Genomic DNA, 19,697 nt, shown 5'->3' with positions numbered 1-19,697 from the left:
TTTGAAGTGATATAACTGATGTTCTTAACACATGAATTATGTAATCAATGTCAGCTTTACGATTTCTCATAAACTGCCCATTCTTTATTGAAAAAAACTTTTTATATAGTAAATTACAACTATACTTACTAAATGTGATCTTCAGTGTGTCATTTGTGAACCACAAACAAATGATAACTCCGTTTTGTTCTTTAAGGTGAATATTCATTGACCTCTATGATTTACTTGTCTCCAGCTGTCATTATGAATGCTTGACTCCAAGTCGCAAGCTTCTTATAATCTGTTCAGTAAGAGTTGATTTCGCATAAATATGGCTGTTTACCCTTGCAGAAGTTTGCTGGGTTAGGGCAGATAAAGACGTCATTTGTAGTATGTGTGCACTTGTGCTTTTCTTCCGTCGTCAGTGAAATGAATTCATCGCGATGAGCGTTGGCTGCCAATAATGGTGACGCAGCATGGGTATGGGAATCGTTAAATAAAGCTGGAGAACCACTAACGGAAGAAAATTTCGAATATGGTGCTATTTTTCATAACACCCCCCTTGTCTTTCATCAGCTTGAAGTAGTCCGCTACGTTCTCTTCAGAAACGGGAAGATCACGAGATGGCGGAGTATGTGCCTTGATCGTTTGCAGCTCTTTCAATAGCTGCTGGGGACTCAGTAATAGCGGACTTATCCGGTCGTGATGCGCATCTGTCGAGACGTCGATGATGCTTTCTTCTATACGCTGTAACCTTGGCGATAACATCATTAGTTGAGAAGTTAGGAAAACGATTGACTGAGTGGTTTTTGCAGTATCTTCCTCCTTCCTTACCTTGTTTCCTAAACGTTGCATCTCAGATCGCATGTTGTTAAACCTTGCTTGACTCATACTTTCATCAATATTGATTATGTTTGCTGTAGAATCTATGATCGATGTCTGGTTTTTTAGTAGCTTCAATACGTTTTGTTTGCCTTTATTTGCTCTTTCTATGGCTGTAGCCATTTGGTCAGCATATTTAGAGTCCAAGGCACTAAATGACGAGTGCGCGAGGCTTCCAACTATATTAAAAGCTCCTCGTCTGCTGCGCCTGGGAAATATTTTTGTTGTACCAGCTTCTAATTCGGCTGTGATGACCTTTGTGACTCCCAATACCTACGAAGTAGATTCCGGGCTTGTTTTCAAACTTGCGTGAATTAAAGAGGTGCCACAAGCATAAAGGTAGAAATAGTAGTGTCATGAGCGTTGTTGATAAGAGCATGCTCGTTGATGGCCTGACTCTCTCTATGATGTTGATTCTTCACCACAACTCTCCTTGACTCGCTTTGATGATGTTGGTCTTTAACCCCACCTTTCTTCTCTATAGGCGGAGTCGACTCCTCTTCAGTTTCGATTAATGGACATAACCTGTTGATAGCTCGCTTAACTTCACCGTTCTGGGTTTTAACGTCTACTACCCGAACGATTCCATCGATGCCCTAGTAAGTTCGGGTTATTCTGCCTAGCGGCCATTGCATTACAGGCATGTTGTTGTTGTTGTAGCGGTTTGTTGTGTCTATCTTTCGTCTGCTTGATTCTGTTGAGTGTCAAGACCCGGAAACTCTGCGACTAAGATGGGGTGCGTCCACAGGGATATGGGTCAGATTCGAGTGGGTCTGGCTGGGCAGTTAAACAGGTGACGTGTATCGTGTGGTCCCTGGTAACAATCGGGACATACATCTTGCACGTCGGCATCAATCCTTGCTATATAGGAATTGAGGCGGCTGCATCTGCCGGAACGTAATTGAGCTAGAACTACTCTGCATGTTGTCTTCTTTAATGATGACCAGTTGACCAGGCTCAACAATTGGAGCTGGTGTATTTCATTTCCTTCTTTCTTGCAGAGTGCATAGATATTACGTTGACCAACGTTTCCAAAATTCATACCTACTCTGTCCTATTACCTTCCACCTACTTATACGGTCAGAGGTTCACCGACAAGAAGATGACCAGGCGTTAATGCTGAAAGATCTTTCGGATCGTTGGATATGGGAGTAAGTGGTCTGGAGTTTAGGATATTTCTATCTCGATGTCGACAGTCTTCAATTCTTCATGTGTTAACGATGTACTGTCTGTAGTCCACAGTCGCAGGTGTTTAGCTGACTTCACTGTGGCATCCCAGAGAGTTTGTGGCATTGTTTGAATATTAAGTTTGACGTTTTCCTCTACGAGCTATGAATCTTTTCAACGCACCAATATATGCCTCTGTTGTGAGGTCCGTTGCTACTTCGAGATGCACAGCCTCTGTCACGAAAAAACAGAATACCGCGATATACACCTTGTGTAGTCTTTTGCCCCTAATTTTGTAATGAACCCACAATGGGCCACAATAGTAGACGCCGGGTACTAGGAACGGCCTCGCCGGCGTGATTCTGCTAGATGGGAGATTTCCCACAATTTGATTGTACATCTTTGGTTTTGCTCGTTTACACCTTACACAGCCTTGTACAACATTTCATGCCTTCACCTTTCCTGTGATTATCTAAAATCTCTACCTTGATATGGCCAATAGCATTTGAGAGCCACAGTGTTTGTTTTCCCAATGAAACAAACCCAGGATTAGTTTCACCAAAGGATCGTTGTATGTTAAATATTGGATGTTTTGCGTCGTATGCTAAGGTTGCCTCTTTCAACCTGCCACCGACTCTTATTATTCCTCTTTTATCTAAAAACGGAGTTAAACAGTGTACTGTAGATTTATCTAATACTCCATATTTTCGTAACTGCTGGACTTTTTTAGCAAAACCTGACACCTGAACAGTCTTGATTATAAGCTGCATGGAGCGGTCCAACTATGCCGGGGTCAGCACTTCTAGTGAAATTCCATCCTTGTGTCCCCGTAACCTTTCGGTAAACCGCAAGATATAGCCAATGATTCGCTGTAATCTGCTAAATGAAATCTTGTGGTCAATTCCATAGATCTAATCTTGCAATCTGGTCTGTGAGGTTACCGCTGATACTGTTGACTTCACCTTAAACTCAAGATCAGTTTGATTCTTTCCATTTTTTGAGGAAGGCTCCGGCCAGAGTGATTCGTTTCCGTGTAGAAAGGTCGGTCCGTAGAACCACATCATTCATCCTGACTCAAGTCATCCCAATGGATATGAAGTCTGCAAGATTGTCCTGCCTTGGATTTGCTGAATCTTGTCGGCAACGAACATTTTCAGTGTCGATGGTTCCGAATTTATCCAATAAAGTGTAGTCTCCGAATCTGACCAGTAAAAATTCCTTGCCTCTTTGTAGTCCAATTCTGCACACAATTGTAACCTTGGCAACGTGATCTCCTTGGTAGGTGCGATTCTTGATTTTGAGCATAGGGGTCTTACAATCCGCCTTCCGTCTTGCAGGGTAGCTCTAAGATAAATCGGATCGAACAATCGCGCCAAGTCGGATGTGACCTTCCGCTTGGTAACAGTTGCACCAATTCTTTCTATTCTTGAGCGACTCAATGCTGAATCTTCACTCCCAAGGCAGCCGGTTGTACGTACCGGATTGATCCGATGAAGTCCTTCATCGGCAAGGGCTGCCGCCTCAGTGTACAACACACTGCTACTATAACAACAACAACAACAACCATTTTCGCAATCTTAACCCTGCTTGCAACAAAAAGCTTTTCAGCTGCTTCTGCATTAATAAATTGTCAGAGCCGCACACACTATCGTCGATATAGAAATTCTTCTGAAGTGCTGGTGCACCCTGGTGGGCATGCCGTGCCGTACGTTAATGTATTCAACATATAGTGCTCGAGCTCCTGGTCGGGGGAATTTCCCCATACGATCAGTTGATACTTGCGATTCCTCCTGTCGACCAGTACTTGCCTGTACATCTTTTCAATGCCTGTCGTACACATGAATCTTGGCAATCTGAACCGCATAACCCTGAGTTTCGTTGTACTGCTATCTGATCTTAAGACACAATGGTGCGGAATGTAGTAATGGCTTCCACGCACCTCTCCTGATTGTATTTTTGCGCTAGACCTTCATATTCCTTCATGAATTTAGCATATTGCTCTTGCAGACCAGCATCTTCGCAAGTCGACGCTCTAATAAAAAAACCCTGGACGCAGCGATATTGAGTGACTCGGATATTTTCTCTGAATCATCGGCAAATAGCAATCGTACTACAAATCGGACTTCCATTGAACGTTGTGTGCTGGTTGAACTGATTTTCACACCTTTCATCTGCTAACGTCAACTTCTGGTCCTCACATACGTCATCGTGCTCCCAAACAACAAGTCCCCGGGCGGGCCTTGCCGCTCACTTTCTTCCAGAACTGCACACGTTATGGTTATGGTTATTTTTGAAAATTGAATTTCTCAGTATCGGAAGCACATTGGACATTCTAAATTCTTGTGATAGGATCAGGTTGAAGTAGAACTCTGCTCCAAGTAATACTTCGATCTTGCCAGTGTTGTAGAAGTTAGGATCTGCTAACGATATATCCTCTGGGATTGACCATGACGAGATGTCGATACTTCTACTTGGTTGCGGTGGAATGATGGATGGCAACACATCGCTTTTAGACGCGTTCGATACCTGTTGAAATTCTACGGTGATTCGCTGTTCTTGATCTTCCGCCGACGCAGAGAGATCTTAACCTCGCAACATCTTCCATTATTTTCCTTGATGGAAACTCGAGCGGTTGCTAACAGGGCGTCTGGTTCTCGCCGATGCCAGTAGTGTATTATGCATTTGCTGACACTTCTGGCACGTTCAACTCGTACATGTCCTAGACGGATGGTCCTCCTTAAAACAAATCAGCACAAATTACTTTTAATGACCCAGTTGTATCTTTCTGTAGCTGTCTTTGCCAAGAATTGCTTGCAGTAATATAACGAATGGTCTGCATTACACATCTGACTGCCTCCAATGACTCAAACCGGCAATTTAGACTTCTCATAAAAGTTGGAGTTCCTTTGAGTTTATTATAGATTGCTCATACAATACCTGTACTCCATCATTCTTCGATCGAGTAGAGCCTTCTTCAGGTTCATAATAACCTTCCTCAGCTCGATAATTACTGCTTCCTGCTGTCCTATGTATGCCGAAATATCCATCCTGATCCGAGGACTGATGTCAACTTATTGTTATCTGGAAATGTTGTCGTCCATAGATTTCTGGATCCACGCCGCTTGATGTTAATTCTAATTTCCTTACCACTGGTGGGGGGAATTGAAATTTAAACGGGAATGATTACCGATTGGGATTCCGCTGGTTGCTCTCAGGTTCTCTCAGTTGATGAGCGTACCAAAAAAGTCGGGGTCACCAAATGAATAATTTGGAATGGTATAACTGGAATTTGCATCCAAGTTATTTTGCAATTAATCCGGGGCCATCTGTATAATGGAAATAGATACTCTTGGCGAAGACCGACGGTCTATGATTCCTTTTCTTCTTCTCTTATTACTCGCAGGTTAATTTTTTTGCTTTAAAATATTTTCACTCTTTCAACTATTCTTAAGAAGCACGCGGCGATTTGTTTTATTGTGCACACGCATTTAGGTTTGCCTCTTTTTCTCTAATATCAGGAATTACACCAATTCTGTTTTGTTGGAGACCATGGAAAACGAAAAAATTTTGATTCACAACATATTTCTATGATTCTTACCTTCTTTTGTAGGCCACAACAGTATCTTTCAAAAAAGGTATATTTCTTTTAAATCGTCAAAAAAATCGCTAAGTTACAGTTGCTGAAATATGAAAAAACGCACTAAAAACACAAACCACATTTTCCTAGGTCTCTATTCTGCTTAAAAGATACCAAACAATATAAATATATAAATTTGCTACTGTGAAAAAGAAAATTAAGCTTTCCAAAATGGGTAATAACAATAAAATCGGTTAAAAAATACATGATTTATGCAATTTTTTGTGTTTTAACTTTTCGGTTTTTTATTTAAAAATATTTTGAATTTCTGTGTTTTTTATAAACTTGGCTGTAGGTATTGCGCTTTAAGGACCAGTACTAGTTAAAAAGCAAGCGATTTTATTTTTTCTATATAACGTTGGAGAATCTTTCACCTTGCCCATCACTCAGCTGGCCTAAAGTTAATTGAAATCTTTCCAAATGAGCATGCAGATAGTGTAATTTTATTGACATTTTGCAACCCATTGCATGGTAAGCCAAAAACATGTTGTTTACTATCTGCTCAAACATTAAACTTTTTGTGTTTCCAAGAAAATTTTTGCACACTAAAACAAAACCATTCCGTGCATTTTTTTCTTCAAGTTTCATTTGTTGTATGAACGTGTCATCTTTTACCAATTTCCGATAAAGACACCTGTGGATTTAAAATTAAATTGCTTTTTATTCATTTTTTATATAATATGATATATTGGATTGCCTAAAAAGTAATTTCGGATTTTTTAAAACAAAGTAAATGCATTTTGAATAAAACTTAGAATGAACTTTAATCAAATATGTAATTGCCATTTTGTTCGATAACCTTTTGCCATCTTCCTGGCAAGTTTAGTATTCCACGCTCATAGAACTTCTGGCCTTTATCTGCAAAAAACTGAACCAAGTGCGATTTTATAGCCTCATCATTGCCGAAAGTTTTACCATTTAAGGACTTCTGCAAAGATTGAAATAAATGGTAGTCTGATGGTGCAAGGTCAGGGCTATATGGTGGATGCATCAAAAGTTCCCAGCCAAGCTCACTCAGTTTTTGGCGAGTGACCAAAGATGTGTGCGGTCTAGCATTGTCCTGGTGCAATATGACACCTTTAAGATTGACCAATTCTGGTCGCTTCTCCTTGATGGCTGTATTCAATTTGTCCAATTGTTGACAGTAAACATCCGAATTAATCGTTTGGTTCCTTGGAAGCAGCTCAAAATATACCACACCCTTCCAATCCCACCAAACAGACAGCATAACCTTCTTTTGGTGGATATCAGCCTTTGAAGTGGTTTCAGCTGGTTCACCATGCTTGGACCATGATCGTTTTCGACTAACGTTGTTGTAAACAATCCATTTTTCATCTCCAGTTATGATTCGTTTTAAAAACGGATCGAATTCATTGCGTTTAAGGTGCATATCACAAGCGTTGATTCGGTTTGTTAAATGAATTTCTTTCAATACATGTGGTACCCATATTAAAATTGACGCCAAACAAACAAATGTAAACAAAATTTCGCGCACTTTTTTTCTTAAGCAAGCTAAAAGTAACAGCTGATAACTGACAGAAGAAAGAATGCAATTACAGAGGCACAAGCCTTTGAAAAAATTTGTCAACGCCGACTATATTACTACTATATTACCGAGAATTACTTTTTGGGCAACCCAATAATATAATATTTGTTTTACCTTATTTTAATTTTCCACCCGTGATTCGTGGGAAACCCTGTTCAATGTATGTGTATGTCGCTCCATTTTTATAAAGTGTATTCACGAATTGCTTCATTAAGCCCAATTTTATGTGTCATGGTGGTAAAATAATGTCCTTTGGATTGACTAACAGGATACTTAGCTTTTTTTTTTCCCCAATTATAGCTGTTGAAGGCAGTTTCTAGTCTCTTTGTAATGTTTAGAAGAAGTCTCGGCTGTCCCATTCACAAAAATAGCAAGAATACTGTATGTTACCACCTTGCAAGCCATTCAAAATTGTTAGTACTTTTAAAATCAGCCACAATTAGCCACTAATGTGTAGTGTATACTATAGCATTTGGTATTAGAGACATACTGTCATATGATTCTTTGATGTTTGTAGCGTAAGCCAATAGTACCGAAGGAAGCGACCCATCATTATGCACAAGCACTGCTTTTAGGCCTGTAAATAGCTTATATGAAAATGTTTATCTTACTTTTTGTTGAACCCTCAATAAATAAACGCCTATCTTCTGGAACATGAATATATCCAATTTGTTCAAGCAAGACATTCACATCGTTGCAGTAGGCCAAATAACAATTTTCAGTGCTTTCGTTGAAAAGTGATTCAAACAAACTACAATAGTTTCCTTGGTCCTGCGAAATGTAATGTTTACATTTTCTTCCAAATAGTTCCATTGCTTAAGTCTAGAACCCAGAAGTTCGGTTTGTCTTTTCGACAATGCTAAATCCCGAACGAGATCATGAAATTTCCCTTGGGATATACAATAAAATGTTGTTTTATAAATTCTCCATCAGAAGCTGCATATTCTGATTCGGAGGTTATAACATTGCTTGGAGATGGTTCAAAGTCAGTTAAATCTGGCGATACTCCGTTAACGATTTCGTTTTCCTTACGCGATACAGTCTTTGTTACACTATCAAGATTTACATATTTAATATGTTGCCTTATTTCGAAATGAGATCCTCTTGTTTCAGTTAAACAGAAATAGCAATTATGTTTCAATGCACTCGTAGTGGAAGCCAATTAACCGGTTCAATAGACGGCAATTCAAAAGGACAATGTGAAAATTTTTCCAGATTCTAAGCGTTGAATACTAAGACGTGCAGCAAACCGATGGTATATACCATTTTCCATAAGCTAAGGGACGATTAAAATATTCTTCATAAAGAGAAATAATATGCTTCTTTACGGACACCACAATTTTATGTCGTTTATCCACATACAATCCACATATACAACAAAAGCTGTTTCTTTTACTACACATTTTTATGTAATTTGATAATATTTTCGATCTTTCGTAAATTTTAATAACAAGGCTTTTTGTTACTGTATCTTGCACCAAAAACACTCCTATGTTTATTGTTAGCTTACAGAAAAAATATAATGTACCAGTTGCGCAACCACAAGTTTGTTTTTTTTTATCATTTTAACCCATTAACTTTTACCTTTTTAACCCAACCAACCAAGGCCATAAAAAATGAGAAATTTTCGAGCTTATTTATAAGGATTTTAAATGCTTAAAATGACAGCCCTTTTACACTGAATGCTTGGCACCTTTGTAGCCTCTACATATTTAACCCATTAACATTTACCTATTATTATTATCTTATGGGTCAATGGGTCAACCCATAAGAAACCAAAGCCATGAAAATTGTTTAATTCTCTTATAAGGATCGTCCTGCTTTTTCACTGAATGAAACACTTTTTGCATTCCCATTACTGTACTCAAGCTGGTATAATGGTTATAAATGGGTAAGTTAATTTTTTTCTAGCCCAAATTATGTTTGCTGTTGGTGGGCGTTCCATGCATGTTTTCATTCATGCATAAAATTGCAAAAATCATCTATTTTTTTACCGATTATGTTATTGCCCATTTTGGAAAGCTTATTTAATTTCCTTTTTCACAGTAGTTAATTAAGCAGAATAGAGACCGAGGAAAGTGTTGTTTTGTGTTTTTAGCCCGTTTTTTCCTATTTCAGCCTCTGTAACTTTGCGAATTAGAAATATACCTTATTTGAAAGATACTGTTGTGGCATACAAAAGAACGTAAGGACCATAGAAATCCGTTGTGAATAAAAACGGTTAAGCCCGTTTTAAACCGAAAATCTACGAAAACGCGCTTTTCTCTAAATTTAGCGTCATAAAATCACTTAACGAATTGAACCAGAACAGGTAAAAGCGTGCTAAGTTCGGCCGGGCCGAATCTTATATACGCTCCACCATGGATCGCTCGCTCGAGCTCTTGCCACGGTATCTCTTTTTAGGTAAACAAAAGATAAAAGAATAGAATTGCAATGTTATTGGAACTATATCAAGTAATGGTTCATTTCGGACCATAATTGAACTGAATATTGGAGATCATAGTAGAAGTCATTGTGAAGAGAATATATGTACTTTATGGGGTCTTAGACGACTATTTCAAGGAGTTACAAACAGAATAACGATTTTGTTTTCCATGGACTTCAACAAAACGGAATTCGTACATTGGAACTTCTGCATATATTTTTTTTAAGTTTTGTATCGCAGTGTTGTTGATTTGTAGGAATTTTAACCATGTTGAAGCCTACATACAGCAAAACATTTTTATTAAACAAACAAATGAACAATTTAAACACAAAAGAAAATTAATTTCCTTTTAATTTCACTGCTAATTTACTAATAAAAACAACAGAGCAACTACAAAAAAGTCGTTGTTTCAAAATCCTCTTTTTAGCAATTGGCAGTTACAACTAAACTGAAAGTTGCCATCCGTAATGCAATTTTGTCAACTGATAACGCAATTGAACTATGTTTGCCATCCATAAACGACCGGTTGTTTTAGACAAATTTATTTCGGCAATGGCAAAGTTGTCATACGACCATAAAATTTATGTACATAGTGTGCAAAAGACCCTTAAGAAAATCGAACAAATACAGAACGAATATTTCGAATTGAATGGAAGTTTTTCCTAAGAAATTACAACTTTATTCGTTGAATAGAAACGAAGGGGAAGAGTATTGTGGCTTTAATAGGATGTCATTTCCTAGAAAATTAGAACTTACTAGGTTGAATAGAGGGAGAATTGATGGCGATGCAGCAGCCAAGTTGAAACTACTCTTATGAGCATAATTTCAACTAAGACAAATCTTACCGACCAGTTTGGATGGCTCAAACGAAATCGGGATCTAGGAAACCAGTCAAATGCTATTACAAACCAAAAAAAAAAAATACTTTTCTGACCTAACTTTAAAAAACAAGGGTTTTTTGTATTCTATTTGTTATAGAAACAGATTGCCCTAAGATCTGCAGCCGGACAATATCCGATTGTATGAATTATTTTAGGGCCAAATAAATTTAGCGCAAAACATGTTTATTTTTTAATTTATATTTTCTAATAGAAGGATGGAAAAAATTGCCATTCCTTAATGAGTCTCTCTTCATTGTCGTGGACACCGTTTGTAAAATGTATAATGAACAAAATACCCACGCCACAATGTGTCTGTCTATAGTAACAAACTTGACATATATTTGTCCCATCCGCACTTCTTCGCATTACATATGTGTGAATACAATAGAACGCAGAAAAAGATACGGAAAATTTGTAATACTAAATAACAATTTAATTTGTACAATTAACAATATGTTTAACATATGCCTTGTATACCAATCACTTGCCATGATACAAAAATAAATCGGATTTCAATGTCAAATATAATTAAAGCCAGTAACACATTATTTGAAAAAAAAATTTTTTAAAGTCAATACTATGTTTAATCTGTCAAATTTAGGTCTATATTTTTTTTTGTAATTTATTTATTTACACCCGCGCAACAAGAATATAAAATTCTTATAATTAAAGTGCGGGTAATATCTCCAACAATTGTACATAGTAAACACTTAAAACTAAGAATCTACAGCTATACAATACATCACAAATTTTGAATGAATAACTTACTAACGGAAAAAAACTAAAATTTGTGGCTTTGTAGATTTGAATTTAAAACAAAAAAACAAAAACCGAATTTATCAATTAAAGAGGAATTAATAGACTTAGTTAATCCGAAAGAAAAGAAATTATGGTAAGTATAAAAGACCAAAAATAAATATATAAATGAGTCTTAACATTCATCAACTTAATGCAGTAAAATGTTTCGAAAGTCTGGTTTTAAATGTTGCCGATTTACTGAGTAATTGCAGATCGTTAGGAGGTGAGTTCCAGAGACGTACAGCGAATATGAACATATGCTATTCAGAAACAAGCCTCCGATACATTTTAGGAATGATTTTTTTTACCTCTAATAGATCTGGCGAAATCAATAAATCCATACACATATTGTGGTGCCTGCGTGTTGATCACTTTATGCAGGAAAGTAAGCGATCTCAGGTGCAACAAGTGCTGTAAGGAGACGCCATACATGGATAAAGAGTATTCAGAGATGGAATCGCGCCGTCTCAAGCCAAATACATAACGAGTAACGCTATTAAAAAAAACGTGTTTAGCTTACGTCTATTTACCGAGTCGCAATTAGCAAACAACTCTACGGCTGTGAGAATGCCAGGAACAAGATAAATCTTTGCCAAGAGAGACCTAACCCGCAGCGGAGTAACCGACTGAGTGGCCCAGAGAGCACGCAATTTTGAATATCCCTGACCAACGACAGAGTCGATATGATTACTCCAAATCAGAGTGCTGTTAATAACCACGCCCAAGTTCTTTGCTTGAGGAACGATTTCCAATCTAGAGTCGTTAATTAATATACCGACATCACATGAAAAACGAGACAGCCTGTTTCTGATAACCACACACTTGGACTTTACAGGGTTGAGACACGGGCCATTGGCTTTCGCCCACGTGCTGACTCTTGACAGATCATGATTAAGCAGACGTATGTTTTCAGCAATCTCATCCCTCGGGCTGCCGATATATATTTGTACATTGTCAGCGTACATATATACATCGCAATAAGACAATTGACCCGCCAAGTCGTTACTGTACAATGAAAAGAGAAGAGGACCCAGAATTGATCCTTGAGGAACACCTTTTAAAACAAGCAGAGGTGCCGATACAGAAGACTTATAACTGACGGACTGAATGCGGTGTGACAGGTACGACAAAATAAGACGAATGGACGTAGAAGAAAAATTGTAAAGATGTCTCATCACAAGTAATGATCCACAGTGTCAAATGCCTTAGAATGGTCAAGAAGAACAAGGAAATTTATCTTGTTATTCTCCAAATTGACCCAAATCCTCTCAGTGACCAAATCCTCCCAGTGACCTCTGCCAAGGCAATTACGCAGCTGTGGTTAGGTCGAAACCAGGACTGTCTTACATATAACAAAGAGTTCTCGTTGACAAAAGACGACATTTGCAAATACAACAATTTCTCAAAGACCTTTGACAAGTAACAAAGAACCACAATTGGTCTATTTTCCTTGGAATTTTTAGGCAGTGCGATGACTTTGGCATGTTTCCAAGCTAATGGAAAGTAAAAAAGTCAAAATCCTATTGAAAACATAGGTTACATGAGGAATAATAAGGGGGAGCAAGAGTCTTACGAATCTAGGATCAATGCCATCAGATCCGACAGCGTTAGACTTTACAGTCGCGACGCACTCAAGGACATCGGTGGGACCAATACAGCTGAAGCCAAAACCAGAGTCGTCATCGAGAGAGGGGGAGATATTGAAGCCATAGAAATTGGGATCAACTAGGATCTGTGGGACATTAACAAAGGCATCGTTAAGCCCATTGATGCCCAAGTTGTTGAACATCTATTAGTATCTTTCCCAATTCCTATGTCTCGAATAACCTTCCACGTTTTCTTGGAGCCTATTGCAGAAGTAAAGCGTCTGTAATAGTAGTCTTTCTTCGCTATCTTAATCAACTTATTGACGTGGTCTCTTGCTGAGCGAAAGGCATCATGTAACTCAGGCGTCCTGAAACGTCTCCACCTGTTTTGCGATATATTCCTCTCGTGAATAGCCGAACGAATATCCCGGGAGAACCACGGTTTCGATCTGGAGGACACTTCTCTAAGTCTTGAGTGGAACAGTAAGTTCCTGTAGGTCACGGATATTCCTCTGTAGAAAGTCAGTTTGTTCATCGATAGTTTCCATACGAAATATCAGATCCCAGTCGATGAGCACAGCACTCGAAAGCAAAAAATCATGGTCGAGACGGACAAAGTCTCTATATGAATAAGTTTCCCTAGTCCTGGTGAGCTCAAATTCATAACATAAAAAGATCAAGTCATGGTTCGAAAAACATGAGGCTGACAGTTGGTCGTATAGGAGGACTTTAGAAGTGTCACTAACAAAGTACATATCGAGAAGCGTGCTGGGGGATGCGGAAAAATGCGTGGAAATTGTTGAATTGACAGGCAAAAGCCCCAAGGAAGACATTTCAAACGTCAAGCCCGTGTCCTGTAAAACGTTACGAGTTGAAGTCCTTAGCCCCCACGACGTAATTTATCAGCTCTGTGCATGCCATATCCTGAAAGATCAATAAACGCATTAGGTGTTGATTGATTCAGCCACGTCTCTGATACACACACTATATCAATGTCAGAGTTCTCAAAAATCATCTTGAATTCGTCAAGCTTGTTATTCAGGTTTTGGGCATTAATATGACAGATATATAATTCGCCGTTGCATCTCTAGTATTAGTTGTAGCAGTCATATTTAAAGAAGTAAAAAGATTTATTTAAATCCTCAGCAACTAGGAAGATGATAAATGTTATGAGTGAAGATAAATTAATTTTGATGAATGATAAGATACTATAATATAAATGTAAGAAATGCATGGCAAAAGAACTAAATATAGGATAACATAAATGACAGGAGATTAGTTGTGGTTTATGAGATGATGTTAGTAGTAGGATTTTGTGTGTGGTTAGTATGACGAAACCCATTTAAAGCATCAGAATTTTCAATGCATACCGGAACGTCGCTGGGATCACGCTTCACATACACTAGTCCTTTGAAAGTATAAGCTGAGTGTAAAAGTTTCTTTCTTTTTAGGGAAAGGGCATCTTGTAAGATTCTATAGTTTGAATTCGAAATGTTTTCATTTATATAGAACTGACAAGTTGAGTCAAATCCCATCAGGTTGAGAGATAAGGTGGTATTGTTTCTCTCCAGAAATTCAGATAGTCCTTTCAAAAGGAAATTTTTGTCATACGGAGACATCAATGTAGCAATAATTACTCCATCCGGTGAATTTCTTTCTTTAATGTTGTTTTTGTTTCTTAGCCGGTGTATAGATTTGAGTTTTGGAGTCGGAATATTACAGTTTGTGCAGATTTTTGTAAAAATGTTGTTTAGGTTTTCATTTTCATTGAAAGGGATTCCATTTATACGAAGATCTGCGGCAACCGGAGCATTTTCTTGACGTAAGACTTGGAGTTTGATCTCTTTTAATACCAGTTTGAAAACATCGATTTCACATACTGCAGTCTCTAGTTTCGTGACTCTATCACTGATATCAGCAATGTCTGCACGTAACTCGCATAATCTTTTGTCCAGTTCATTAAAGATTCGGTTTTCAGATTCTTTTAACAATGATTTCATACGATCTTCGATTCTATCGCTTAGCTTCTCAAAACGGTCATCCAATATCTGCATCAAGCGAAGTGGAAAGTCAGAGAGCCTTGGTGTTCAACCAACTATTATGATTAGGGTCGAGGGGCCGTGCAAAATCGGCTGGATTCGAAGATTGGGATGGCATTGTTGGCGTATTGATCTTTCTTTTTTATACCCTCCACCATAGAATGAGGGGTATACTAATTTCGTCATTCTGTTTGTAACTACTCGAAATATTCGTCTGAGACCCCCTAAAGTATATATATTCTTGATCGTCGTGACTTTTTATGTCGATCTAGCCACTTCCGTCCGTCTGTCTGTCGAAAGCACGCTAACTTCCGAAGGAGTAAAGCTAGCCGCTTGAAATTTTGCACAAATACTTCTTATTGGTATAGGTCGGTACTGTAAATGGGCCATATCGGTCCATGTTTTAATATAGCTGCCATATAAACCAATCTTGAGTCTTGACTTCTTGAGCCTCTACAGTGCGCGATTCTTATCCGATTGGAATGAAATTTTGCGCGTACTATTTTGATATCCAACAACTGTGCCAAGCATGGTTCAAATCGGTCCATAACCTTTGTTATGATATCCAACAACCGTGCCAAGTATGGTTCAAATCGGTTCATAACCTGATATAGCTGCTTCTTGAGCCTCTAGAGTGCGCAATTCTTATGCGATTGGAATGCAATTTTGCACGTACTATTTTGTTATGATATCCAACAACTGTGCCAAGTATGGTTCAAATCGGCCCATAACCTGATATAGCTGTCATATAAACAGATCTGGGGAATTGACTTCTTGAGCTTCTAGAGGGCGCAATTCCTATCCGATATGGCTGAAATTTTGCAAGACGTATTTTATTCTTACTTTCAGCAACTGTGTCAAAAAAGGTTCAAATCGGTTCATAAACTGATATAGCTGCCATATAAACCGATCTGGGATCTTGACTTCTTGAGCCTCTAGAGGTCGTAATTATTATCCGATTTGCCTGCAATTTTGTACGACTGATTCTCTCATGACCATCAACATACGTGTTTATTATGGTCTGAATCGGTCTATAGCCCGATACAGCTCCCATATAAATCGATCTTTCTATTTTACTTCTTGAGCCCCCAAAGGGCGCAATTCTTATTCGAATTGGCTGACATTTTACACAGGTCTCCAACATATAATTTAATTAATAGCAGAGTAAATCTTTTCTTATTTCCTTTTTTTGCCTAAGAAGAGCTGCCGGGAAAAGAACTCGACAAAAGCGATCCATGGTGGAGGGTATATAAGATTCGGCCCGGCCGAACTTAACACGCTTTTACTTGTTTTTTTTTTTCTCGGTGTAAATAATGAATACAATGAAGAAAATTGTTCTTATTGGGATTGAGCAATTCCGTGATAGGTGTTACCAGGTTTGAGTTTTTATTATAAAGACCCAATATTTTATCTGTGTAGTTGCATCAGATATTAAGGTTTGTCTCTAAATGAAATAAATTGAGTTCACTTTCAACCATCAAGTGAATCGGTTTAATTTTTTCCTTCATACTCTTCGATGCAGCAAGCAAGTGCTGCACAAACTACAAGTTGAGAACAAATTTCGCGTTGGCTTTTCTAGATTCAGATCTGCTGCTGACAATACCATCCACTTATCAACTCAGCGATACCTGATTGTTCTGAAAGTAGCACGGACTCATTCGACAACTGATAGTCCTTGGGAGGATTACAATGCGACATCAATGAGAAAAAGAAATCATAGCACAACAGGTATTGCAAAACCCTTTTTACAAGCTCAAAACTGTCTTCCCACGGAACAGAAACGGTCAGCTTTTCCCTGAGGGCATTAGGTTTTTTAAATTAAGCGTTACATATACAACAAATGTGCTTAAATTTATACTGCAACTAGTGACAAAAATTTTAAATGAGACTAACTAGTAGTTTTGGTATTCAAAGAGAGTAAAGAAATAATATATTAATCTAAAAAATTAATTTAGTTGTTAAAATTTATGTTGAAGAGATAAACATATTTAAATCTAGTTAACAGATCGTGTGGCTGAAAGCGATTTAGTCTTATTGTTGCGCTTGTTGATTGGAGAATTTTGTTGCCTCAACATTAGGGTGGCGCTGAAGTTTTTGAATGTTTTTTTTTTTTGGCGTGAAGTGATATTTCTTCTTTGACATCTTTCAGGTTTAGATCTCTGCTGAGATCACTGTGTCTGATGAACCATGGTGCATTGACAATATTTTTAAGAACCTTATTTTGATATATTTGGATCTTATTTATGTTTTTTTTTCGCGCAGTCCCATATCTGGATTCCATAGAGACAAAAGGAGTACTTGGTAAGCAAGCTTTATTTGGAGAAGTGGTGCATGTACCTTGACAGCAAATACTTTCAGAGCGTTGAATATCAGAATGTGATCCCCAAGAAAGAATTCAAAGAAATTAAGTAGACTGTGCTCAAATAGAAATATGAGAAAGCTCAAACAATCGCTAAACAACTCACAGGCATATAGGAGTATAGGTATAAGATATGATTTCGCTTAAAGGGATCTGATGTTTTGTGGTGTGTATAATTGTGTTTTATAGAGTGTTCTTAACATTCCGAAGATTTTACCTGTCGCTGATATAATATGGTCCTTCCATGTTAGTGTTTGAATTACACAAAGATTTTTTTATACACCTGTTTGACAGTGTTATTTCCAATTTGTGCAGGGTATTCGCACACCACTTCCTGGCAGCGGTTTGAAAAAGAATGAACTTTGAATTGTTTGCTTTTATGTGCAGTTTGTTTTCCATAGCCCACATGTGGATATTTCTTTATTTCTTTCTTTTCTTTCGGTGTTTAGCTTCTCTATTTCATGACATAGTTCTGTCTTTGAGCAATTCATATAAATTTGTACATCGTCTGCATAGATTTGGATATTTAATTGTGTCAGTCTGGTTGGCAGTTCATTTATATACATACAAAATAGAAGCGGTCCCAAAATTGGATTGGAATGACTTTAGCATATTTCCAGCTTCTTGGATATTGACTCATTGTCAAAATTGCATTAAAAATATGTGTTACGAATGGCGGTATAACTTTGATAAATTTTGGGTTAATGGTGTCTAATCCTACAGCATAAGACTTTATAGACAGGCAACATTTTGCTACATCACTGGCGTGTACGCATGAGAATTCAAATGAAGATTACATTGGAAATACATTCGATGTGAGCAGCATTGACTATCTATGTTGGTGATGGTAGATGATGAGCTTTGGGCATTCAAGTTATGTGAAGCTTTATAAAAGCTTCATTAATTTTGTCAGGATCCCCAAGTTTTAATAGTGGTGTTTTTTCGCCGACTCCTATTTCTTGTATAGTTTTCCACTTCTTTTTTGTATTTGTAGCATTTTGAAATTTGTTGGCTTAATAGATTCTTTCGCTTCTCCGTATCGCCTTGTTGACCTCAGGCCTCAATGATCGAAATTCTTCATGCAATTGAAGCATCTTAAACATTTTCCATCTTATTTCTTCGACTTCTTGCACAAGGCATTTGCAGCGGAACTGCACAATTTTATAAATATCGCACTTTATCATTTAAATATTCGAGTTGTTCATCTGCTGAAACGATGGAAAAACTCTCTTGTAAAAGTCCCATAACATTTTTTTTGAAAATAATAATATTTCATATTGGTTCTTCTTCTTGTGGTGGTTCAGAAAATAAGTTTGTGTTTTGAGAATGATGGTTCGCAGAGTTGACCATAGAGCAAAACTTTGTGGATATTTGGAACAAGGAAAATATCCAGGAGATTATTAGTATTTGCAATGAAATGCGTTGGGGTGCTTGTATTCACGGATTGCATACCCATTGCGTTTAAAATGTAAAATTCTCGGAAAAGATACGAATTCAGAGCACCACTAAGTACAATTTCATCATAATTCACGGATATATCAAGAAAAGTGCTCATTATTGAGTTATACGGTATGGATTTGTTTGGTCTATAAATTCATCCAAGAAGCAACTTGTGTGAATTTGCAATTGCTTACACAAAAATTGACTCTACTTTCTCATCCGTGTCTGGTTTTCGAACAACTTTACACGGGATGTTGTTCCCAACATAGATAGCAACTCTACCATGTGCACGAATCATGCAATCTGTCACAGCGGGGCTAAACCAAGTTTAGGACACATAGATAATGTCGACTCCTGACGTTTCAAATATATATCGACATTCATCAATTTTTCTGAGTAGACTCTTCGCATTGATGTGGCAAATATTCAAACCTATATACTGCTTGGCTAAAATGCGAATCATATCCTTCATTGCCTGTATTATTTATAGGTGAGATAGGTAAAGTTATGTATTTAATTTCTATAAACATTCTATATAATAGTAAAAATATTATAAATATTTAATAAAAATATTTCAGTATAAAGTGTGATAAGATTGTGATTGAGAGGTTAATCGAAAAAGAATTCTCCAAGTTATAAAGGCTTTCGATTAATAAAGGTTCTCCATTTGTTGTAGGTTTCACATAAATTAAACCTCGATATGAATATTTGGAAGCAATCATATTTTGTTTTCTCAGGTTTATTGCAGCTTTTAATATTTTAAAATTCATCGATGTGAGATTCTCTTTAATTTGTATTGGGTGATCTGATGAAAAGCCAATATGTTGCAGGAGTAAGGGTTGCTTGAAGACACTGGAAAAATTATTAATCTCCAATCAACTTTGATTGGAACAAGTCCCGGGACGGGATGGCTATGAGCACCACACAGGCTGGAACATTGAGGTTCGATCTGTGTGGA

The 19,697-nt window shown here is 37.6% G+C and overlaps 1 protein-coding gene across 5 annotated transcripts in view; it reads left to right on the top strand.

Annotated features, from left to right (window-relative positions):
• Positions 1–19,697, top strand: part of LOC106095758 (annexin B10) — a 53,608-nt gene that overhangs the window by 19,729 nt on the left and 14,182 nt on the right. For 2 of the 5 annotated variants that reach the window (XR_009397974.1, XM_059366676.1), the window contains exon 3: positions 17,203–17,241. The exons of 2 other annotated variants lie outside the window; for them this stretch is intronic. Coding sequence is in view for 2 of the 3 variants with exons in the window: in XM_059366676.1 (XP_059222659.1) it covers positions 17,203–17,241 (39 nt within the window). In the remaining variant the exon portion in view is untranslated. Of the gene's footprint in view, positions 1–17,202; positions 17,242–17,298; positions 17,913–19,697 lie in introns of those variants that run through there. One more of the 5 variants, XM_013263086.2, reaches the window with a different exon arrangement.

The sequence above is a fragment of the Stomoxys calcitrans genome, chromosome 4, assembly GCF_963082655.1.
Source record: "Stomoxys calcitrans chromosome 4, idStoCalc2.1, whole genome shotgun sequence".
In the NCBI taxonomy this organism is placed as follows: domain Eukaryota; kingdom Metazoa; phylum Arthropoda; class Insecta; order Diptera; family Muscidae; genus Stomoxys; species Stomoxys calcitrans.
Note: the sequence above shows the minus strand (reverse complement) of the source record. Positions and strands in the feature narration are given on the sequence as shown.